The sequence below is a fragment of the Ambystoma mexicanum genome, chromosome 1q (genome assembly GCF_040938575.1).
Source record: "Ambystoma mexicanum isolate Mex_15411 chromosome 1q, UKY_AmexF1_1, whole genome shotgun sequence".
In the NCBI taxonomy this organism is placed as follows: Eukaryota; Metazoa; Chordata; class Amphibia; order Caudata; family Ambystomatidae; genus Ambystoma; species Ambystoma mexicanum.
The window spans coordinates 266,969,371-266,993,439 of record NC_090922.1 but is presented as its reverse complement, the minus strand read 5'-3'; the positions used below and the strand labels follow the sequence as shown (position 1 = coordinate 266,993,439).

General features: G+C 44.0%; 1 protein-coding gene across 1 annotated transcript in view; it reads right to left on the bottom strand.

Annotated features, from left to right (window-relative positions):
• Positions 1–984: 984 nt before the first annotated feature.
• Positions 985–24,069, bottom strand: part of HSD17B2 (hydroxysteroid 17-beta dehydrogenase 2) — a 609,784-nt gene continuing 586,699 nt past the window's right edge. The window contains exon 5 of the mRNA XM_069638513.1: positions 985–22,110. Within this exon, the coding sequence (XP_069494614.1) occupies positions 21,743–22,110 (368 nt within the window). The 3' untranslated portion in view covers positions 985–21,742. The remainder of the gene's footprint in view (positions 22,111–24,069) is intronic.

The window sequence follows — 24,069 nt, the reverse complement described above, 5'->3', positions numbered from 1 at the left end:
TTGGCCTGATGTATTCATGCACTTCTGGACCAGTGTGTCAGACATTTATGTTCCCTTCCTCATATTCAAGTGTTTTTCTTCCTATAGGAACAAAGAGCCAGGAGCCTTGAAGAGGCTTGACCGACATGAGTGGAGCAGTTGTGTTGGTTTATTGTTGGCCAATTGGTTGAGTATTTATGGCTGGACTTTCATTTGTTCTTGAACTTAGAATGGTTTGATTAGTTGCCTGACTGGTTAAAGTTGACTTTGTGGTTTATGTCAAAAGAAGAGGAGTCCAGGAAAAGGAATGGAGGTCACAGACTGCAATTACAAGATGAATTGCTAAATTAATTATGGTACAAATAAACCCCCACGTTTCCTGGCAGTTTAATGGAAATATGGGCCTCATTATAAGTATGGTGGTTTGGTCAAAATGGTGGTAATGCAGCAGTAATTCCATTACCATCTTGTTACCGCACCACCGTAAAATGAGTTTTTTTTATAAGGTGGAGGATAAACCTCCAGCAAAAGGCTAGAGCAAAAAATTGGCAAAATCGGCAGAATTACCACCAGCAGCTTTATCACCAATGGTAATTCTGCCAAAATCCCCATGGAGTGCTATGAACTCCAAAAATGTGGATTTACACGGCACTACCACCACTTGTAACGTCCAAGTAAAACCGCAGGACAAAGAGGCAGTAACTGTAATTCTGTTTTGTGGTATATCAGTGAATTTACCACCACAATACCGCAAAACCCTTAATGAGGCCCTAGTCTTTTATATTTCTTGGTAAATTTGCTGATGAGAGTTTCAGTAAAGGAAGCTAAACATAATAGGTTTCTATATGTCTTTAATGGAATCGAAACTCACCAAAATTGGTCAAGTATTGGGAACTTACTGTGTAAGACCTACAAACTCCTTAAATGGAAAGAAAACTCAAGCAAATAGAAAATAAATTAGTTGGTTGGCATATTATGTCCCAAAAAAATCAAACAAAACGACACTTTTACCTTGTTCAATCAGGCCCATAAATTTTATTGCATACAATCAACTTCTTCATTCGTCTCTTCAGCATCAATGAACATACGTTGTATGATTAATGAAGGAGTCTCCTGTTCTATTAAGTCATGCCATCACCATGGATAGATTTAATGTCCAACTTGTAATACTGTGCCTGGCTCACCTGGACCATCCACTATGCAGGGTATACCCTGCACTTTCCATCATCGGCAAACCTCACTTGGTACCATGGTGAGGTGAACCGGCTGCAAGACAATATATGAGGTAGAATGGCCCAGCATTTGCATATGAACACAAATATGCAGAAAGAATATTCAAAAAGACCCATTCAGAAACATAGAAAATTTAAAATTAAAAATGTACAAAAAAATCCCTGTATGCATACACATGTATCTTAGAAAGAATTTCTTTTTTTTGTTTTACTTTGCTATACTTATTTACAAATGTACTTAAAACATTTACCATCGACCACATGTTATATGTTGTAAGACAGCAATAGATCTTCAGCGTGTTAAAAAGGCATATGAAGAGGAAAGCACTGCCCTTAGTCATCTTGAATGTTCACCCTGGTACATTGTGATCTCACCAAACGATTGCACTAATGGATTGAAAAGACAAGGAGGGCCTGCAAATCAAGAGAATAATAAACCATGGGTATGTGGCCCTCCGTGTAACTGAGAATGGTTTATGCCCTGACAAACAGGATCATTTAGGAATGTGCATACTATACTATTTGCGTTGCAAATCGTTATATTCCGCTTCTTCCGTGCCATTTTCTTTACCTTTTTCAGAGTTTATTCATGCCAGTAAATGTTTACTTCACACAATATTGGAAGTATCACACAGACATGCGTTAGCAAAACAATAAATGTAGAACATTCAAGTGAAATCCAAGGGCGGAAAGCCACCTCTCAGGGAAGAACTTATTACTCACTAATGCAATGTTGCTCCAGCTCCACCCGTCAGGGGCGTTCGTTAAAAGCTCCAAACAGACAATCTTACACCCCTCAATGCTCCACTTCCAGAAGCACCTTTAAAGGGGAGATCAGGGTTAAAGGTTTTGTTCTATCTCAATACATTTATAAACTATCACTAATATGAGATTTATAAAAAACTAACGAAGTACAAAAATGTCATCTGGAACCCGCAACCTTTTAGTTGTTGAGATTGTTAGTATGAATATTTTGTTTAAGTGCATTCCATTTAAATGTTCATATATATTTGAAAGGAGACCATCCGGTGAGTTTTTAACATGATCAGATTGTGTTCTTCGCATTTTCTAACCAGACATGATTCGTATGCCACAATAGAGAAATTCGAATTCTCATGTGGAAACGTACCGTCCTCCCACAAAAAAAGAGTTCGTATGCAAAGTTTCAACATTAATATTGATTTCATATCCAGTAATTTGTGAGTGTAGGCTCCCTCAACGTGGAACTTCTGTGGCAATCATTTCGAGTGTCGAAAGGCAAAAGAGGACAAAGAAAGAGAGAACGTGCAGCTTTAAAAACATGCACCATTACTCTCCTGAATACTCCTCAACACACAGTTGCCAACTCCCTCCCCCTACATGCTAACCGTATGAAAAGATGGAAGGAAACATCAGAGCTTTTAGTTAATTCTCTAAAGTCGTTGTTCCAGTTTTAGTCCATTTATAGGGAGGGAGATTCCTCTCCAATACGCACTATAAAACCCCCTTCTAAAGGCAAAGACTCTTTGCCTGCCTTTGTGGTAGCCGCCATATTGTAGCACTGCATTTCTCCAAAAAGACTGCCTTGTCACTCTGACAGGGTGCAGTTAAATAGGCTATTGTGACTACACTGCTAAAGTACCCAACCAGCATCCAGCAGTTTTGTTAAACTACAGTCCAATTGCTGGTCTACCCTGGAGAGCCAAATTACTGGAAAAGTAGTAACGGCCCAGCTTTGTGATTTCTTGGAATAAGCTCAATTCTTAGTTAGGGTATGATAAGGCATTTATAACGCGCCTCTACACAAGTGTTTCAAGGCGCGACGAGGCAAGGGAGGGGAGGGGGAACAGAGGTAGGACAAAGACAACGATCCAGGTGACATTTGGATTGTGCAAGTACAGGGCAAGAAGTGCACATCGGTGGGAGGGGAGGGAAAGGAGGGACCGGGGTTACTCAAGTGCTGTGGGGACCCCAAGAGGGCAGTACCAGGGGAAGACAGTGATCACCGACATAGTGCAGGGAGGAAGGTGAGGTGTACCAGACTCAGGGGCGTGCCAAACCTCGAGGCTGGTCAGGGAAGAGGCCCGTAAGGGCAGTGCTAGTTTGGGCGGGTGCTGAGGCAGACTGGACGAGATGGGTCTGATGCCCTGTAAGACTCATAAGGGACCAGGCCGCTAGTCATAGCAGACAGACGAGGGGATTAGCACGGGAGGGAGAGAGGGAAGGAGGAAGAGAAGAGCAGAGTCTTGAGCCACTTGTGGAAGTTAAGGAGATCCAGCTCAAGTCTGAGAGAGACAGGGAGGCCATTCCAGACGGAGGCTCCTGCCAAAGATTGGATCTACCCCGCACTCTATGCTTGGAGAAACAGATATGCAGAGAGTTGGAGCTAGAGGATCAAAGTGCTCTAGCTAGGGGGTATTTAGGGAGAGAGAGATGGATGTAGGGGGGTCCCAGGCCCCAGAAAGCCTTGTGGATTACATAGAGGTTCTTGAATATGATCCTTGCACCCACCAGGAGCCAGTGGAGAAATATTAGGTCTGGACAGATGCAGTCCTGGGCTTGTGTCCACGGATAAGTTCTGCAGTCCTATTCTGGATTAGTTGGAGGAGGCGGAGTGACAAAAGAGGCCGATTGAGGAAGAGGTTGTTGCAGTTGTCCAGCCTTGAGGGGACCATGGCTCTGGAGACATTGAGATTCTGGGGGAAGGTGAGGAAAGGGAGAATGCCTCTGAGGAAGTGGAGCTGAACGTTGGCCTTCTTGGCAAGGGCTGTGATGTGAGTGGAGAAAGAGTGAAAAGATGACCACAAGGTTTTTCGGCCTCATAAGAGGGTTAGGAGAGGGGACCCAAGGAGGGCAGAGAGTGGGCGGGAAAGAGGGACCAGGTGTCCCAATGAGAGAGGAAAAAGAGGATGAAGAGGGGCGGAGCTTGAAGGAGAGCTGTGTGTCGACAGCATAGTCCTGGATGTGAGGGGAGAAGGTGGAGATCAAGTGGGCAAAGGGGCAATGTAGATGTTGAAAAGCCAGGGCGATAGGATAGAGTCCTGAGGGATTCCTCAAGTAGATAGAGAGGTGCTCGAGAGGAAAGGGCCCAGTTGCACTTGGGAAGGTCAGTTTCATAGGAAGGAGGTTAGCCAAGCCAGTGTATCACAGAGACAATTTATGAGGGTGACATGATTAAGCGTGTCAAAGGCAGAGGAAATATGGAGCAGGATGAGAGCACAGGGAGAGTTGGAATCAACTTTAGAGAGCAGGTCTTCACTTGTGTTCTGGAGAGCAGTTTCCATGCCTCTGGATGCTCTGAAGCCAGACAGGTGGTCATGGAGACAACCAACAGATTCAGTGTGGAGGGTCAGTTTGGGGATGACCAACTTCTCCAGGAGTTTGCCCAAGAAAGGAGTGATGGAGATAGGGCGATAGTTGGCACGGCAGGAAGGGTCAGCAGATGGCTTTTTTAAGAGAGGGTGCACAAGGGAGTACTTGAGGGGTAGAGCAAAAAAGCATGTGGAGAAAGCGTGATTGCAGAAGGCAGCCAAGGCAGGGCAGAGGCTGCCTTCCATCAACCATCAAGGACAACAGAAGATGTTGTCCTTGATGGTTCTGGAAGTGCAGGAGAGCACCTGTTTGGAGGAGACTTTCATAGAGCGCTACTAAGTAATACTTGGTGGACATTATAAATAATTCAAATCAAATGGCTGCACTTAAGTCTGGTGCGGCAAATGGGTTTTGGGAATTTGAAGCAGACAAGACAGAAGCTATTTTGGAGTTACTAAAAAAGAAAACTGGCCTTTCACACATGAAACTGGACGACTGACATTTCCTCTTTGTTACAGTGTGGGTTGTAGCCAGAATCCAGAGTAACTGGAACTAAGAGCAGCTCAGCAACAATCAGGCTCACATCTAGAAGTGATATCATAACTGGTAGGATTTGGGAAAAGTGTCCCCCGGTGGTTGCCTGAGAGTTTTATCCAGTGGTACTCTTGGATCACTCTGAAATAGAGGTATGAACGCTAGTCAGGTGACATTACAGTCTTTAGTGTAACTCCTGTAAAGGTGGAAGCAATCTGCAAAACACACCTTGTATGTAAGATAAATTAAACTCCTTAAAGCTTCTCTATGGCAACGTTTGGAAGGACACAAATTAGGTCTAAGAAAGAATAGCAGAATAGGTATGTCCTCATGGATGTAAAATTCCCAAAATAACTTTTGCAAAAAATATTTTCCTATGATTATCTAAACACATTATACTTGTACTGGTGTGATGAACGAGCAGGCACCAGGACACAGTACAGGACTGTTAGCGTCGGAATTGCATTGTTTATATTAAGGAAGAATGGGTTTTTAAGTGTTTACAAAATGGAACAAAAATGGGGTCCCTAATGTGGACTGGCATACAGTTCCAGAGGCGAGGGTCAGTCACCCTGAAAGAGCAACTACCTAATCAGGTAAGTGTGTCCTTTGAAATGGAGAGTCTTCTATTTATGTTAGTGTACTGTTCAAAGCCCGGACATAGCTGAACATCAGTACAGCGCTTTATTGTGTGTGGATGACTTAACAGTGGCACAGTACAGTGAGTTGTGGTCTGAGCATCCATCAGTATTAGTTCTTTGACGTTGAAAAAGCCAGGTTTTGTGAGCTTTGTGGAATTGGAGAATTGTGTGGGTATTCCGGGCTGATACAGGGATCGAGTTCCAGACGGTGGGTGCATAGCAAGAGAAGAATTGGTTGTGAATCATCTCTTTGCGTGCGAGTTGTTATTTGAGCCGTTTAGTTGATTGGCTGTGCGAGGAATGTGTGCCAACTGATCCCTTTTACTTAGCTGCCAGATGCACTTTTATGCAACACATGACTGATTTGTTGCTGATACATGCAGTCTTGAACAGTATCTTTTTCTGGAGGGGAAGCCAGTGTAGTTGCGTGGAGGCGGGGTGATTTGGTAAACTTTTCACACACATTAATGTGGAGTGCTGAAGTGTGGTGGACTACTTTTAGTGGAGCCTTGTGAGCTGCTTGGATCCCCGTCAGGAAGGCGTTTTCCTGCATCAATGTGTCAGACCACAAGGGCCTGCACTACAGTGCAGATGTCCTGCATTAGGATTAAGGGTTCGTTTTTCGAAGGGTGGAGATTTCGAGCCAGGCCCTTTGGGCCTCCTTGGCTATGTGTTGCTGTCAATGGTGAAGCATAAGGATGTTGCTTAATTTGAGAATTGCGGCTGAAATGCTACTAGGCACATATCATTGAGCCATTGTTAGACGAGTTGTTGTTTAGCTTTGCTACCAATGAAGATGAATTCAGTCTTGGGGGGATTAGGTTTGAGGAAGCTATTTGACACCCAGGACAAGATGATGGCTAGATAATCGTATGGAAGACTGATGTCATGTGGAATTTTTACCAAAATGTTACTGATCAATGTGACGTTGTAATGGACTGGTAGTTGGCCAGGTCATCTGGTTCTGGGATAGGTTTTTCAAAAGTGGTTGTATAAGTTGTATGAGGGTATCCAGGAAAGACCTTTCAGTGAGGGTTGCATCAATGATGCTTAGGAGTGCATGGAGCGTTGGGCCGGTCAATTGTTTAATGATGGAGGATGAGATGATATCGTCGGGGAAGAAGCAAGGTTTGATGGAGATCAGCCTTTTAGGCAGTCTGGGGGGAATGAGAGGAGACTATTTGGTCCAGAAGGGTTTGCTGTATGCTGGGGTGCAGGAAGGTCTAATGCTGTGGGAGGTTGACTCGATGTGTTAGATTTTGTCTATTTGTTCAATGAAAAAGTAGTTGATTCTGTTGAATTTTCCCTGAGTTGCTCCATTTAGAGGCTGTTGCAATGGTGGTGGAGTAGGAACAGCGTTGGCCTCAGTGATAAGAATCCTACAGTTGGCCTGGAGAGATTTGGGGTTGGTGAGCTCTCCGGCATTGATTGAGCTTTTTTGGAGGCAAGCTCAGGAGTGTACCAAGGGGCAGATGGTTTGGTCTTATCAGAACTGGTTTTTAGGGGGCCATGAGTGTCCGCCAGTTTTATGACAGAGTTGTTAAATAACTCTAGGAGGACTGCGCATTCCCTTTAGTGGAAAAGTCTGTAAATTTAACTTTTAGCTTGTTGACTGGGAAAGTTTTCAATGAGCGGCAATGAATGCAGTGGCATTCAGCCTCACCTTTTTGGGCTGTGATCAAGTGGGTGATCAGCAGTTGAATGGAGGTATGAATGGAGCTATGTCAGACCAGTCATGTGGGATAGGGCCTGCACAGGTGATGAGGGGGTTAAGACTGAGGTTTGCTGTGCATGCAGGAGAGCACAATTTGCTTAAGGTGCATGGATCCGGTCAGTGCAACCAGCTGTCTTTGAGTGTGGTTGTTTGTATGAGACTAGGAGACGGTAAAATCTCAGAGAAAGACATCATTCGTGTGTGCTAATTTGGCTGGGTAGAGTAAGGAGTAGATGTCATCAATGAACAAGCCACTCCTCTGAGGAGGTCTGTAGAGGAGGTGGAAGGTGATGGTTCCTTGTGTTACAAAGGGAACCAACAAGCAAGTGATTCCAACATGATTGTCTGGCAGAGGGGATGATTGAGCATGGATAATGGCCACTTCACCTCTTACCCTTCTTGGCCAGTGGCCATATTGGATGCAGTTGCCAGGGGACGGTGAAAATCAAAAACATGAGTAGAGGACAGGGTAAACCATGTTTCAGTGATGAAGAGGGCATCAAGTTCTTTAGGGTGACAATCCAGGTGGTGCGAGCGACTGCTGAGTAAGCATTGGCAGCACGAGGCTGTGTGTGCACTTGGTCCATGGGTGTAGGATGAGGGAAGAGGGATATTGATGAGCTTTGCTATGGTTGCTTGCTAGGGCTTCCAGGGCACTTGCTTGCTTGAAACCAAGTGAGGGTAGGAATGAGCTGTGGAGGGAGGAGGCACATGGTGATATCATTTGGCGAGTAGTGAAGCGACTAATTTGAAGGCGATTGCAGATGGAAGTTCTCCTTCTCAATGCTGCCTGTCTGGAGCTGGCCTGAAGTCCTTATGTAGCCAGTGGTCCTGGCCAAGTTTGTTACTTTGGAAGCTAATTATGTTAGCTTTTTTGTAAATCACATGAATTTGGCCCTTCATTCTTCAAAAGTCATCTGAAATGATGTGAGTGCCTTGATTATTGTACAACTAAATAACTAAATGTTTAGGTACCTTTTGAAATAGCCTATGTGTCCGTGTCTGCCACGAGCCCCCTCAATCCATAGTCTAAACAATCCTTTGATATGAGGTCTCAGAAGAACTGTCTGCATGGGTGTCCACTGCAATCAAGAGCAAATGCACATCATTGTTACTCATGTACTCAGATGGCAAATAAAGGAGTGTGATCAAAACTGATAATTCCATGCAGAGCAGCAAGCAAGTCTGCCAATCATACAAGGGCAGCTATGTGACCCGAGAATATGATCTCTAATTTTACTCATCGACATGGAAATAAGAGCATGGACGTAGGTAGGGATGCAGTGGAGAACTACATATAAAACTATAAAATGTTCAAGACAAATTAATTAGCAAAGAAATAAAGATAATAAAACAATGGTAGCGATATTAAAAATAGATGTTTGTGTTGTTTTTACATAACAATGTTGTCATATAAGAATGACTGCAGCTATAGAATATTAAACATTGCAGCTGAGCCGAAAGGCTAGCTTAAGAAATGTCAGGTTCTGACCAGAGACATCTCTGATGGCAACATCCGACTTAAGAATGGTTGAACAGAATGTAAACCTGACGGTCAGAGACGAGGAATGAAATACAATGCCAAATGGAGTTAGCTTACTGAAAGTGGCATCATACTGCTAAGGCTACTAATATGGAGAGAGAATATGTTTTTTACACAGAAAGGCTCACAGAGCAAAGATACATTAACACGAGCATTCCTGAACTGGTGCTGTACATTCAAGGAAAGGATGGTGTGGAACTGACTAGATGTCTGAGTGGATGTCATAGTACCGGGACCAGAGACTAGACAAGTTACAAGCCAGTGCAGGTTGCTATATACAGCAGAGTTCTGTATTGGGTAATGGGAAGAAGCCCCTTGGCTTATTCTGAGAATTTGTGGTGGGGTGACTAAGTGGGGACCTCCCTGAGCTAATAGTTGGTGGCACTGGGGATGGGATGGGAAGGATCCACTGTCACCCTTGCTTATGCCCAGTCACATGCTGGGCAAGAAGGCTGTTAGATCTTTGAGAGACCTGCAACCTTACACTAATGAGCACAACCCAAATCCATGCTCAGCAAGAGACGGTATCCACAGAAACAGCTCTGAGGAACTCACACAGCTCACTGTGAGTCCCACTGGTGAGTAGGATCAAATGTGGGTTCCAGATGCTAGCATGAATGCCCAACTCGCACAGCGAGGGAATGCAAGATGATGGACCAACTTTTAAAAGCAGCGGCCCGCTCACTGCACAGATCATGTGCTAAGACATGCACTATTGCTGATGGGCAAAAGCAGTTCCACAGTAACCAACCACACAGCCACCACAATAATGGTACACACATGCAAGCACTTACACCTAGACTCACCCCTGAGAGGAGTAGCTAGAGTATAAGAGTGATGTCCCATTAAGGGGAGGTATAGTGATTTGGAGAAGGAGTGTGGGGTGAGTTGGCCATTCAGGTAAAATAGTGTGGGAGGAGTTTTGAGAGAGACAGTGAAGAGTTGAAGGAGGCGGGAGACTAGAGTGGGAGAAGAGACATCAATAGGTGGTGGCAGGAGAAAGGCATCAGGAGGTGCAATGTGGAGAAAGGCATCAGGAGGGGGTAGGAGGACAAAGGCATCAGGAGATGGAAGGAGGAGAGAGACATCAGGTGGCGGCAGGAGGATAAAGGCATGAGGAGGAGGCAAGAGGAAGGCATCAGAAGGTGCAACGAGGTGAAATACATGAAGCAGTGGTAGGGGAGAAAGACGTCAGGAGGTGTAATGAGAATAAAGACATCGAGAGGTGAAATGAGGAGGAAGACATCAGGAGGTGGTTGGAGGAGGAATACATCAGAAGGGGGTAGGAGGAGAAAGGCATGAGGAGGCAGAATGAGGAGAGAGAAATCAGGAGGTAGTAGGAGAATAAAGGCATTTGGCGTTAAGAGAAAGGCATCAGGAGGTGGTAAGAGTAAGCCATCAGGAGGAGGTTCTGCACCAGGATGAAACACCAAGGACAGGTGAGGTGGTAGTTAGCGAAAGCAGAAAGGAATGAGAGGGCATCCTTACCCAAGGCAGAGGTTAGGGCTAAACCTGATCAGAAGGTGTGAAACCCAGGGTGGGACGAGGAACAAGCATGTGGTGTTGCATCAAGGAGGGTGAGGACCAATAGAGGAGCGAGTTTGTACAGTTGGAGGGAAATTGAGACTATAGGAAAGGAAGGTGGGAAGGCCCTCTTAAGCTCCTCTGCAGAAACTGGGCAGACAGCCACACCTGGCTCGGTCATGAATGGGAAAAGATACTCCACATTTATCTGAATCTTGTGTCGGCGACACTGCAGAGTCTACAAAAACTCGAAGGAGATTGGAGGTCATCATATTCCACCATCAACAGGAGATAAACTGGAAGACTTTCGGAGAAAGAACCATAGAGACACAAGTGCACCAAAATCTTGTGAACTTTATAAAGAGACTTTGCGAGTGTGAACATCTTATTAAACTAGATCTTGTGGTGCTCTTCGAAGTCCCATAGTTGGTTCGATTCTAACTGACTAGGGAATCGAGAAGCCACCTTAACCGGTTTATGATAATAATACCGAATTAATAAATCTCGAAAAAAAAAATCTCGAAAAAGGGCGAAAAAAAATATCGAATTTTTTTTTATGACGTTTTTTTTTCGAAATGGGGGGGTTCCGCCCCCAACCCCTCTTTTTTTCTATTTTTTTTTTATTTTAACCCTTTTTTTTACTTACCTGACCCAAAAAATACATATTTTTTTTTTCAGCCTTTTTTTCGGGATTTTTGTTATTCGAGATTTTTTTTTCAGCCTTTTGACCGACCACCACCTTAACCCTTCCGAAGAAGATATCTTTTGTTTGAACTGCTAATCTTTTCTGAAAAAAATGACTGAGGAATTATATGGGAAGGAACAGAGGGATGGCCCTAAACTGACCTAAAGTGAGATTAAGCTGGAATCTCAGCCCAAGTCAGTGAAATATTTTGCTTTTGCTCCAAAAGTTGCTAACACTAAAAAGAGCATTCATTAGCACCACACACCAAGTCTAGTAACGTCTGTGAATCAGGTCTGTGGTATGACAGTCAGGGAAGGGTGGACATTTGTCGGTAAGCTGAGGGATAAACCTTGCGGCTTATAAGGTGACATATAAGAAAGGATTCAAAAGAGTGAGATTTAAAATTATCTTAGAGATATATCAGGCATGTCATAAAGAAGAACTTTACACCATCAATGTATTGTAATGTCCACGGCTGGACGCCCGTCCTGAGATGTGGTAAAAGATAATAATTTCACTTCATGTCCGGATTCTGAGCTGTCATCTTAGATTTTAATACTACCCAATGTATTTGTTCTCATTATCAACCTTAGACGTATGAAGAGCTAAGTTAACTTGCAAAATGCCGACTTTCCCCATGTCAGAGGTGAGCGCTTACCTTGTGAGCTATCCTACAAGAGGAGGGGTGAATGATGGGACTTTGCATGAACTGTGCCATTGAGGCAAGTGGTTTTGATCGGTTTGAGAATGTGTACATGAAAGAAGGGATTACAATTCAGTTTTTAGGAGATATGCCGGTTATGGGCAACTATCTGAGCTGCTATAGAACTGGCAGAGGGGGAATGGGAATGAAAAGAAGACAAGAAACCTTGTTCTGGCTGTGGGTAGCATTACATGAAGTCATTTGATTTTCAGATGTTCTCTACTGACACCTTTAAGTATTTTCAGCAATTGCTATAACAATGATGAATGGAAATCCAACGGTAGTTTTAATGTAACAAGACTACGCAACCGTCAAGGGCACCACCACTAGCAAGACATCAGATGACAGCTACAAGCAGCAAAGTTCTGGGGTTGGCAGAGAGGCAAATTATTTCGGCCCTGGATAGACAAATTCCTTGTACTAGCCATTGATACAGATGCCCCCAACGACTGACAGACTTCAGAGTGTCTCCATGTAAAGATTGAGCAATACGGTGTACACAATCAATCCCTTGGGCACCCCACTGTGTCATTGAAATTAAGGAGTCGGCAGAGAGTGGGTCTGGAAGGTGGCATTTGTCTTCTGATCTGGGATCTACCCAATCAAAAATGAGAATAACCATTTCGAAATTCTATCCAACCCTTACCTCCTGCATTTTGGAAAGCAATGAGGTTTCAGCAGTACCTCTATATTGGACCCAAATGTCTGCATTGGGTGACCCATTTAGAGTTCTGCATGTGGGTTACCGGATTCTATGAGTCACATGCTTTCCATTATCTTCATATATTGATGGTTATGCATGATGAGCAGAAAAGGCCCTGTCCATAACTGAATAAGACTCAATGGGACCTAGGGGAGTCAGAAATCAAAGAGAAATGTGTTTTAGGATATCCATATCATTTTCCGAGAGCAAGAGAGCCCTATTACCTGACTTCTGTTAATTTGACTTACCTCTCATGGACTCCATCGACCAGTAGGCTGAGCGGCACATGTTGGGCTTGTCCTTGCTCCTTGAACCGCGCATTGCCCATATTAACAGAGCCAGGACGCTGAAGCTGCTCAAATCTATTCCCTCGGAGCGAGAGAGCCTTGTTACCTAACTTCTGTGGATTGGACTTATCTCTTACAGACTACATCGACCAGCGGGCTGTGCGGCAACTGTTGGGCTCACCCTTGGCCTTTGAACCGCTCATTACCCATATTAATCAAGCCGGGACGCTGAAGCGCTGCGCCAGCGACACGTGCAGCGTGTCGTCGTCACGCCGTCAGGCATTCTGGTGGATCGGATGATTGATATGGATACTATCCAGGGAAATGAGGTGTCAACTGTTGCTGTAGGTCCAGAACTTGAGAATGTAGATCTGCTGTGCGCAGCAGATTAGTTGAAGTGACCCAAGCGGTTCTCATGTGCAGGATCACGAGAACCTGCCCTCGAGAAAACAGTAAGGGTCACAGGTACAGATGAAGGTCCCAAGAATACGATAAAAATCACTAACTTTTTCCCTCTCTGTGAGGACCCTGACCGGAAGGCTGATGCTTTAAGAACTTAGCTGGGGTCAGAATTTACGGCCGTGCTGCCTTGCCTTTGTTAAAAAGAACGATTGAAATGATTGTGAATGCAATACAACCATCAACTCAAAGTTGGGACTTGTCGGCAGAGACAAGAACTTCTTCAAACTTCCTGATTACTAAATCTTGTCAAGAGGTTTCTGTGTCCCCATTGGGGTTGTCGGAGGAACTCTTCCCTGGTGGTAAACCACCCTGTAGGATAACAGTTAACTTAACAGACATGCATGCGAACTGCACTCCCTTGCTTACCGATGTGAATATGCTTGATTCCTTGGAGGTTGTTGAAGGCGGAAATAATGAGATTTCTCACAGAAGTAATGTCAGTTGTTCTTTGGCTGAAATCTTTAGCAGTTTAGAGAATGTTCTTTTCTTACTAGTATGGAAGTGTGGCAACCTGGAGAAAAAGCTGCATGTGCACTTGATCACATTGCAGGTATTCTTGGCACTATAGGTAATAAAACTGATGCTTACGCACAGTCTACGCACAAGAGGCTAGCTAACACTGATGTCCTTATTGACCTGCTTAATAAGCACATGATGTTGGTTCAGGGAAATAAGGCCGTAACCGTGGGTAATGGTGACATTCTGGAAATTACTCCTGCTAATTTAAATATCCGTATGGTAAATGATTTACCAGAAGTTTGGCACAAGAGGAAGACTAAAAGGGTATTAAAACAGGCTTTTATGTATGGGAACAACAAAAGAGAAAGAAATAGGCCAGCTATAGGGGTTGCCAGTAATATATCTGCTCGGAATATAGTACTGACCTCTGACTAGTGGTTCAGCTGACACCGGCGGTGACGTGGTCATGCCATCAGATTTTTCAAGGGCAAATTTAAAGAAAGGTAAAAAGTTGAAGGATTGTGGCATCCATCCTAATGCGAATTGTGTGATAAATACATAATTTTACATTGAGGAGGGAGATGGGGGCGACTCTGTTCCATCTTCAATTAGAAACAAAAATGTGATAATCACACTGACATTGACGTAACTACTGGTTGAGTCAACCATCCACTTACTGCTGAGCGGAAAGCAGCCGAGAAGGCGGAAAGACAAGCAGCAGAGCGATAAGGATAGTGGTGATGAAGCTTTGAATAACCTCGAGGACTTGTTCTGCACCCCTACTGTGGAGGTCGCACATGAACCCAATGATCCCTCTGTGCAAACTGATACCATCAGGTTTACTAATAATACAAACTGTGAACGCTATTAAGAACAGGGCGATCGTGCAAAAAAACAAGACCCTTAAGATTTGTATTCTCTTCTGCACTGTTAATACATTTTTTATTAAAAGAACTAGGCTATTGGACTTGTTGCATGGTATAATTTCACTGTGTTGTATTAGGAGTGATAATATACTGTGGATATTTGAGAAGATACCAATTATGCTAAGTAGTTTATTTATTTTAAGATGCAAAACATTATTGACTACATCTTGCAGTATGAGGAAGCACAGATTAAACTTGGTTATGATTGTTCTGGGATAGAGTTGGATGCATGAAGCAAAATCATTGGTCAAGACCTTACTGCTCCCCATAGACGATGACATCCGCTCATTGTCTACTAATCAGATACAACATCAAGAAAGAGACATTGGTTATAGACACGATTTCCAAGAGGAAAAGATTCCTTCTGGCAAGTTTGTTTCTTCTGCTTTGCCGGTGCCCACTTCACCTTTACATGCGCAGGATGGTGAGGGGAAAGCTAAAGGAATAGGTGTAGTACGTGAACACCCAACAGAAGATGACGGTCGTTGGAAGTGGTTACTTAATATGATACAGCAGACAATTTCCACTTGTTCCTAGTCAGCCCTGCTTGTTGCTGTCTTGGTACACCAGGGGGCACACACATTTATTTGAACAGGGCGGGTGGGTTTAGGCGATAGACAGGTTCTCAATTATAGCTCTTCAAGATACTTGGCTCACTACGCCGCTTATTATTAATGGTTGGCCTACCACCTCCAAATTGGCAATACAAGCACCTTGGGATGTGATTCTAATTACATCTTGGTAGGTGAAATTACTAGACCTGGCGAAGATGTTATGGGAGGTGTTGGGTAAGAACTTATCATAATTAATGTGTACAACGCTCTTTACCATGTATTGCACTGTGTCATACTTAAGGAATTGGAACTACTGCTCAATAATTTTGCATACTGTGCATCGATCATCCTGTGTGGGGATTTTAATGCTAGATTGCCTAGAGACAGCTTTTTGTAGGGATTGCGACTTTAAACAGCGTTTGCCCCCATGTACCACTAGTAGGTTACATCTCACCTGTAGATGTGGTATGAGTTGACTTAATGATGGCTAATGAGTACTGCCTTTCTGACAATCCCCCAAAGTGCACTTGGACCTCTAACACTAATGCTAGCATTATTGACTATGTTTTTGTTTTTCCAGCCCACTTCACTGATTGAGGATGTCATCAATCTGCATTGCACCTTGGCATGAAAGTGATCACTTCCCCCTTATAGCTACCCTTGCCCTGAATGGTCCATCCATTAGGCAGGAAACACAAGGGACACTAGGTGTTAACAATCAGCTAAATTGTATCTTGTGGAACCCCAATAACATTAAGTTAGCTAATGAAGTGGCCTACAACCTTTTTTAAACTATATATTGCTGAGTGTGAGAACTTCACTGAGAACCTCTCAGAAGAAGGAGACTGCCATATTAGGTATTCAGAAGTATGAGGGCCATGTTCAGAGGATCAGACTTTTCATACACCCAAATGCTAGAAGTTATTCCTGAAAAGGGGTGGGATTGCTTAAAAGTATTGACCAGTATATGTTTGACAAAGCTCTTAGGGATAACAAAACGGAACTGAGGGCCGCCATGCATAAAATGGCTTTGTTACATCTGCAGCCGGTTAAGCATGCACTAACTACAAAGAGACTTAGGGGAGACTATCAACACTGACTGAACAGGCATTGGACCACTCTGGAATGTGTGAACTGGTGGAGTTTGCTATATAGTGCACTAACTAATAATCACAAGATATTTTGGAATGATGGCCAATGGTGCTGATAATCGTAGTAGAGATGTTTGTGGTGTCTCTGAATGTGACTGGATCAAGCACATGGAGGTGACTTTTGGTGTTTTCAATCCACAAGTTGGTAATGTTGAGGTGATCTCGACTGTGCATTGGTCCTACACTGGGGGACTACCAGACATCTTCAAAATTGTTTGTACCATACAATCCTCAAGAACACCGGGCCCTGATGGCCTTTGCAATGTTCCTATCAAGGCAGATCAAACTGTATGGGCTGGTGCATTATATTGGTTATTCTGGTGGATCTGAATTACCCAGCGTCTACCTTCCTCTTGGAAGGAAAGTCATATAGTCCCTGTGTATAAGAGAGGCCCCCATAAAGATCCTTGTAGTTATCGACTATTAGCCATTTGGATGTCACGTCAACATTTTTTTGCTAGGGATCTGCTCAATCAGCTAAATTTGTGGATCAAGAATAATAACATTATACTGCTAAATCAAACTGGCTTCAGAAAGGGCTATAAAACCACGATCAATGGGCTTGCACTTATTACACTCGTTCAGCAGGCCCGGATGATATGCAAACAATCTGTTTATGTGGCCTTTGTTGATTTTAGCACAGCCTTTCATACAGTGGATAGGCATAGAATTTGGGCTAACATGAAAAACTGGAATATCCCGATGGGATTACTGAACATGATCATAAAATGACACTCTAACACTAGAGCCAGAGTACGCCTGAACCAACATGGTGCCATGATTAATTGGATAGATAAACATTCGGGACATTAGCAAGCATCCATGTTTGTACCCGTTGCCATTCTAGCTGCCAGATTCTGGAGGCGCTGTAACCGGCCTACCAACCCCCTGGGCTGCGCCAAGAACAGGAAATTACAATAATCCAGCCTACTCAGAATCATAGCTGCTACTACAGAAGGACGTAGCATTTCTGGAATCAGATGGAGCACCTTTCTTAGGATTTTCAATTGAAAGTGCCCCATCTGACATACCGCTGATACTTGGGCTGACATAGATAAATTGGTGGAAATAATGACTCCAAGATTTTTTACCTTCGAAGAAGGTACCGGGAGCGGACCCAAAGAAGAAGGCCAAAGAGAAGAGATCCACAGTGACGGGTCAGAAGGGGAGCCCACCACCAGCACCTCCGTTTTGTCCCCATTCACTTTCAGCCAGTTATGTCCCATCCACTCAACTACGACAGTCAGGCACTTATGTAGGCATGCCGACACCTCAGCCTGATCCAGACCTAAGCGGATCAGTAACTAGGTATCGTCAATGTACAAATAGCAGCTGACGCCAAAGTAGCGGATGAGACGGGCCAGCAGAAAAATATAGATATTAAAAAGAATGGGGGACAAAGCAGAACCCTGAGGGACACCACATCTGAGGTGAGAAGGTTTAGAAAGAAACAGAGAGAGAGAAAGAGTTTGGGATCTATCAGCCAGAAAGGAGCCGAACCAGGCCAGTACCCGACCCGAAACACCAATCTGGCCTAGGCGGGAGAGCAAGGTAGCATGATCCACTGTGTCTAACTCTGCTGAAAGATGTGAAAGGATCAGGGCGCCGACACCTCCCTGATCAACTAGCCTAGCTTTGCCATGTCGTCCTGCAGACGACTGGGCTGGGTCAAGCATCCTGGACGATTCCACAAAAGAAGACAGTAAAAGGGAAACCAGTGATTCAAGAAGTTTCAAAAGGCAAGGAAGAAGAGAAATAGGATGGAAATTAGATGGAAGAGAAGGATCCAGAGACGGCTTCTTCAAAAGGGGAATAACAAGAGTGGCCTTCAACTCAGAGGGGATTGAGCCAGACTTACAAGAGGCGTTAATGGCGGTTGTAATCTCACCCAAAGGATTGGCTGATAGCTCTTTCACAACTCAGAAAGGCAGTGGATCTGAAGGAGTGCAAGACTTGATCTTTTGCAGTGCCTTAGACACCATATCCAAAGAGGGAAAAGGGACCACGTGGGACAGTCACATCATAGATGGGCAGATTGTCAGGTAGAGAAGTCTGAGCCAAAGGGACGAGACTCCCTACAATGTTAGCACAGATAGTCTCAACTTTGGTGATGAAAAGTTTTGATAGGGAGTCACTTAGCTCCTGTGCAGTTCTTATATTTGGGGTACATTTGGTGGAAGTGGACAGAGACTTAATCACCGAGAAGAGGGTCTTAGGCTAATTTAATGCAGTTTAGATCTTCTCAGTAAAGTACAGTTTTTTTTGGTGCGAGGAAGGACCCTGAATAGGCTAAGAGACCAGTGTTGTACAAAAGTCTATTAGCAGCATCATAGCCACGTCGCCATTTCCGCTCTAGCTGCCTAACCCCCAATCGAACAGACCTCAGCTGATCTGAAAACCAGGGTTGGGACGGAAGTCTACGAGGTTAGAAGTAGCGAAGAGGAGCTACCTCATTGGCAGCATCCAGAAGCAGGGCGGAAGGGGCCAACTCTGACCCAGAAGTACCAATTATCAAAAGGTGATTAAATATCAGTGGAATAAACAGTATTGTCCAATTTGACCTATGCCAATTTGACCTACTCCCATTTGTCCCAATCTTTTTGACCTAATTCGGTGGGTCAAATGGTACACTTTAATTAAAAAATAGTTGTGGGAATAGGATGAGGTGGGGGGGAGTTGGAGGGGGGCAGTAAGGCGGGAGCGTGGGGGTCTCCCTCCACATTAGGGGGCTGCGGGGGATCTCCCTCTGCAGTAGGTCAAAAAGAATTAGGTCAAAACAATTAGGTCAAATGGGCAGTAGGTCAAGTTTTTTAGGTCAAACATCCCATATCCGAATAAAATGCTTCAGTAAGTCTCGGATCACATCGAAGCTAACTCAAAATCAAAACGTTTGGCCAAACAATTCACCTCATAAAAATGTACTGTATCTTCCCGGTTGACGTTGGGAAAGCATTGTCTTATCAGACCCTGGATGGGCAAACATGATGGGTTGTCTTTGCTACGCAAGTTGCAGGGGACTGAGCAACAGTTCAGCAATCTAAAACAAAAACAGTCAAGGTGAGAGTGTACAATTGAGAATTTCCTTTCTCAAATCCATCATCTATTAGAGGACCCGAGCAATCTCATTGTGTGCCGAATAAAACCCGTGTGCACAATGAAGCACTTTATGAATGAGTAACTTACTCAAGTGAAAATCCATCTTCCGTAGTTAGAGAATGTCTGACTAGATAGTCACCAGAATCTGAAAAGCTAACAAAGGTGACTCTGTATCAGGGATCAGTCCTTTCAGGTCATGGAAAAGGATGAACAATTCCTGAGTGGCTAAGCAGCTGTTTCAGTGAGAGTAGTCGTCGGCTATGTGGGGGGGCGTACATATGTGCATGTGCTTAGCCCAATACCGTTTGACTGAATTCCCAGTTTTATTGTCTTTTAAGAGTTCCCAGTGAGTCTGGCCTGTCAAGTAGCTAAGTGTAAGAGTAGCATGCACCATATTGTATCCTTATGTCTTCTATTTTACAGGAACAACCTTAACTCAGCATGCATCAATCCAGGAATTCCTAATCTAAATGGCCTGGATGTGCAAATGCATGTAGAGAGTTTGCTTCAGTGCTTTTTAACATCGCTAGGCTATTAGGAGAGATGTTGGTGGCCTAGAGGCTCATGGGTCATAATGGTCATGGTTCCCCAATCTGGTCCATTAAGTTCCACTGTGGACCTCCTTTTGTAAAGTGCAAAAGTTATAGTTAGGAAAGGGAAAACTGTCTACATGGGCCATGCCATTTGCAATTCTCCCACGCAGGCGTAACCCTTATGCATGTGTGTTATGGGTTTGTATAGAACAGGGCATGAGGAGGGAGGTTTTAGCTACTATACAGAGTAAGAGTGGGGTGATAGACTCCTGGACAGCTCTCTTTATCTGTGACTACCATTAAATAAACATTAGTTATATGTTTGGACCCAATGAATGTCATGAATGCTTAGATTAGGCAAAGTTAACTGATGCCGGTCGAGTTAACATGCACAAGTTTTCAGTGTCACATCTGCAGATGCCTGCAATTTAAACTATGTGTTTGAGCCATGCTCCTGAAGTACCCTTTTCAAATAGGCCATGGCTCAATCATTTGTTAATATGAATAGTTTGTGACACACCCTCCCTCAACAACAACCGCAGAATTTAGCAATCAAGGGAAGACATTGTATGGCAACATAAATATCAATCCTTCAACTACAGCACATTGGAGTTTATTATAAGTTTGTTGGTCTGGAAATAAGGGTGCCGGAACCAATGTACTGGTACCCTTTCCAGACTGCCAAACTACGAGTCTGCCGGCAGGGTCACAGTACTCCCGGAAGGCCTGACCTGCCAGTAGTTCAGGCCCCTACCAGCAGTGTCTTCACTGAAGCACCAGCACCATTAGCAACAATGCCGGTGTTTCACTCTCCCCATTTCCATTATGTTCTATGGGACTCCACGGGAATTGAGATTTACCATTCTGCCACCGCTTATGATATTGGGATATCGGGAGGTGGAAACGGTGTTATGGGGTCGGTGGTAGACCGTCGCCTACTGGCGTTTTTTACTGCCAACCTCGTAATGAGGCCCATTGTGTGCTTCTGTTAAAATTCCATGAGTCCGAAACATTGAGATACTTGCTATGGGCAGTCCTCTTGGATGTTCACATGCTTCATGAGAAGAGGTATGTATAAGAAGAGTAATGTAGTGTATACTCCCACAACCTGTGCAGTGCTCAAGTTCCAATTTGCCGGTTCGGCATGGGACTGCATTTTGGCAACATTCACATTTCAAGCGTGTGGCTGTTCAGTGGTAGAAGCTGTTCATTTTGAACCCCAATATAATAGGTCGACAATCCAATTGATACCCTGGGCTTTGACATTGAGGGTATACACCTCTTTACTGATACTGTCAGGGATCTTGAAGGAGGAGTGTCCCATTGATTGCTGGTGTTCCGAGGACCCAGTCTATATTTGCTGTTTCCTACCACCCCACTCATAGAAAGAAAAGCAAAACCCAGTAGATCTGGCATGCTGGCATTGCTGAGAGGCAGGAGAAAGGAAAACACCAAAGTAAGATGCCAGGAGAATTAGAGGTCACTCTGCCACCTAAAAAATGTTCACTGCCTGAATGGACGCTGCAAGCACAACAGTCTTATATGGAATAGTAGCCAATCATTTCCTTGACTGTCTTAGCACCTCTTTTTTCGGATTCCACATGAATGTGTTACTAAATTCCATAATTATAAGAATTGTAAAAAAAATTGCCCGGCATCATCTGCGGGTCTGCTGGTCTTCAAAAAGTTAAGGTTCTGTGGTGAAGTTAAGAAAGCAAGTTGGTCCTATTCATGCTTCTCATTATGAGTCTGATGTGTCTGTAGTGCTCTGGGGGGAAGCTTCTTTGTGCCCTCAAACATCTTATTGGTAATAACATCGTAAATCCAAAGAGGAAAATAGTGAAAAATACATGGGATTATATAAGCGGACCTGCCGGGGGAGTATAAATAGCGGGGCCTCTTGGCTAGAAGTGCATGATAAACATCGGACAGGACAGGGCTGAGGTCGGCGGAGGACATGCTTATCATCTCCTGGTAGCAGTCCTTCATGGTCTTGACATAGTCCTCGCCATAGTCCTCTTTCGCGTCAGCTGCAAGATCCCCCAGGATGTGCTCGTCTTGGTCCGACCATTTCTCCTGTGGTCCGTAAATGCCTGAAATATGAACAAATAATGTGTGAGTCAGAGTTTGGGAACAATGAGAAGATGACAGGGCACTTCCCATTTATTCACTTCCAATCACAGCATACAGGGAACTCAATCCATCGAAATATACATTATTAACTGCTCACATCCGACTCAACAACCCTGCATGAGGGAAGAAGATACACAGATTTTATGAAATATAGATACGAGAGTGATATGTTTTTCTACACCTTACAGAAACATTTGTTTTCTTGATAGAAGTGAAAACTATTAGGGCAGAAAAAAAAAGATGGCTAGGAGCGATATATGCAAACTGGAAGCATATTGTAGAGAGCAAGCAAAAGGATGTGAATCAAGCAGGAAAACAGGAGATGAAAGAATTCATGAATTCAACCATAGCTATTTAAAAAAACAAAAATGCTTTGCATATTAAATGATATGTTACTTTGCTTTTATACTGTACAGAACACCACCATAGTAGTTTCAAAGTGCTGAATCCTTCTCTGAGCCATAGATGCAGCAGGACAACTGCCCCACGAATGGAAATGGCATCATAGCTGAGCTGAAAGAACGTGATGTTCTTTATCGCTGTCATTGGAGGCCATTAGGAACATTAGCACTCGGGAAGGGGCAGCCAGCAAATCAGATGGCTAGGAACACAAGCTTGGACCGCCGGTGCAAGCCCGCATTCCAAGCAGGCTAATGGCCGGCTCACCCCGTTGCCATCTTTCCACCCCTACTTACCTTATTTCGGCAACGGCTGGTGCCACCGCCGCATCCGCTACTTCCCTTTGCCTCCCACAGGCCGTCATGGAAAGGCAAGAGGGGCTCAGTATGGAACCCCTCTTCCCTTTCCATGGTGGCCATCTTGGAAAAGGAGTTTACTTCCTACAGCGGGACACTGCATACATTGTAGTAAGGAAAATCCTTTTTTTTAGCACCCCATGTTACAGCTTTGGCAATCTGGGGTGCTACTGGCCTTCATTCCTGTTCCAGCCCCTGGAATGGGGGATGCACGCTGCAATGTTGTAATCCCTCCTGCTGTGAAGTCACAGCAGTTTTATAACCAAAAGTAGTACTCTCAGCCAATCAGAATGCCTGGAATGCAGTCAATAACTACTGGAATTGAGTGCACTTCAATCATTCAGACTTCAGAAGCAGACAGGAAAACACCAGAAAGCGTTCCTCTGCATTCAAGAAACAGCGATTCAATTTCTTTCATGATTTCTTTCCACAATACACCCCCTGTTGGTGATGATCTTTTTTTATTGCAGCATTTAATTTAAAACACTGAATCTAAAGCTATAACATGCTAAAACGTTGCTGATATTGAAACCATTCCAGTCGAAACAAGTTTCCAATTAAAATGGTTGCCTTGTAAAGACAATCTTGATAATTAAAGACTACAAAATAAATCAGCATTTAAATTGAGTAACTACGTTTGTCTATTCACTTTACTCACTATTAAAAACTATTTTGTTTACTTCATCAGCAAAACTCCTTAAAATGTATTGTGATTAACTTTACTTCATCAGAAATACTTGTAAAGTTGTATTACTACTACCACTGTGAGGTAATAGCCCTATAGACCATGGGAGGTATTATCACTTGGGATAATGACCCTTCCCAATGTATGGTTCAAGTCAAGGGGCATCATTATAAGTTTAGCGGTGCAGGAGAAGTGATAGTAAAGTGGCAGTACTTCCGTTACTGCCACTTATCCCGCACCGCCAAATTACAAGTTTACCTTCAGCTCCAGACTGGAGGTAAATCAGTCAACCGGAAAAGGTAAAAAAAGGCTGGTATTACCGGCACCAGTAATACTGGTGCCGGTAATACTAGCAATTCCCATAGGACTCCATCGAATGGGGAATGACTGCTGTTGTCGGCACCTGTAATATCCCAGTAATACTGGGATGTCAGGTGCCGGTAGCGGTAGGTCCATTTGCTGGTATCACGCCTGAGTTA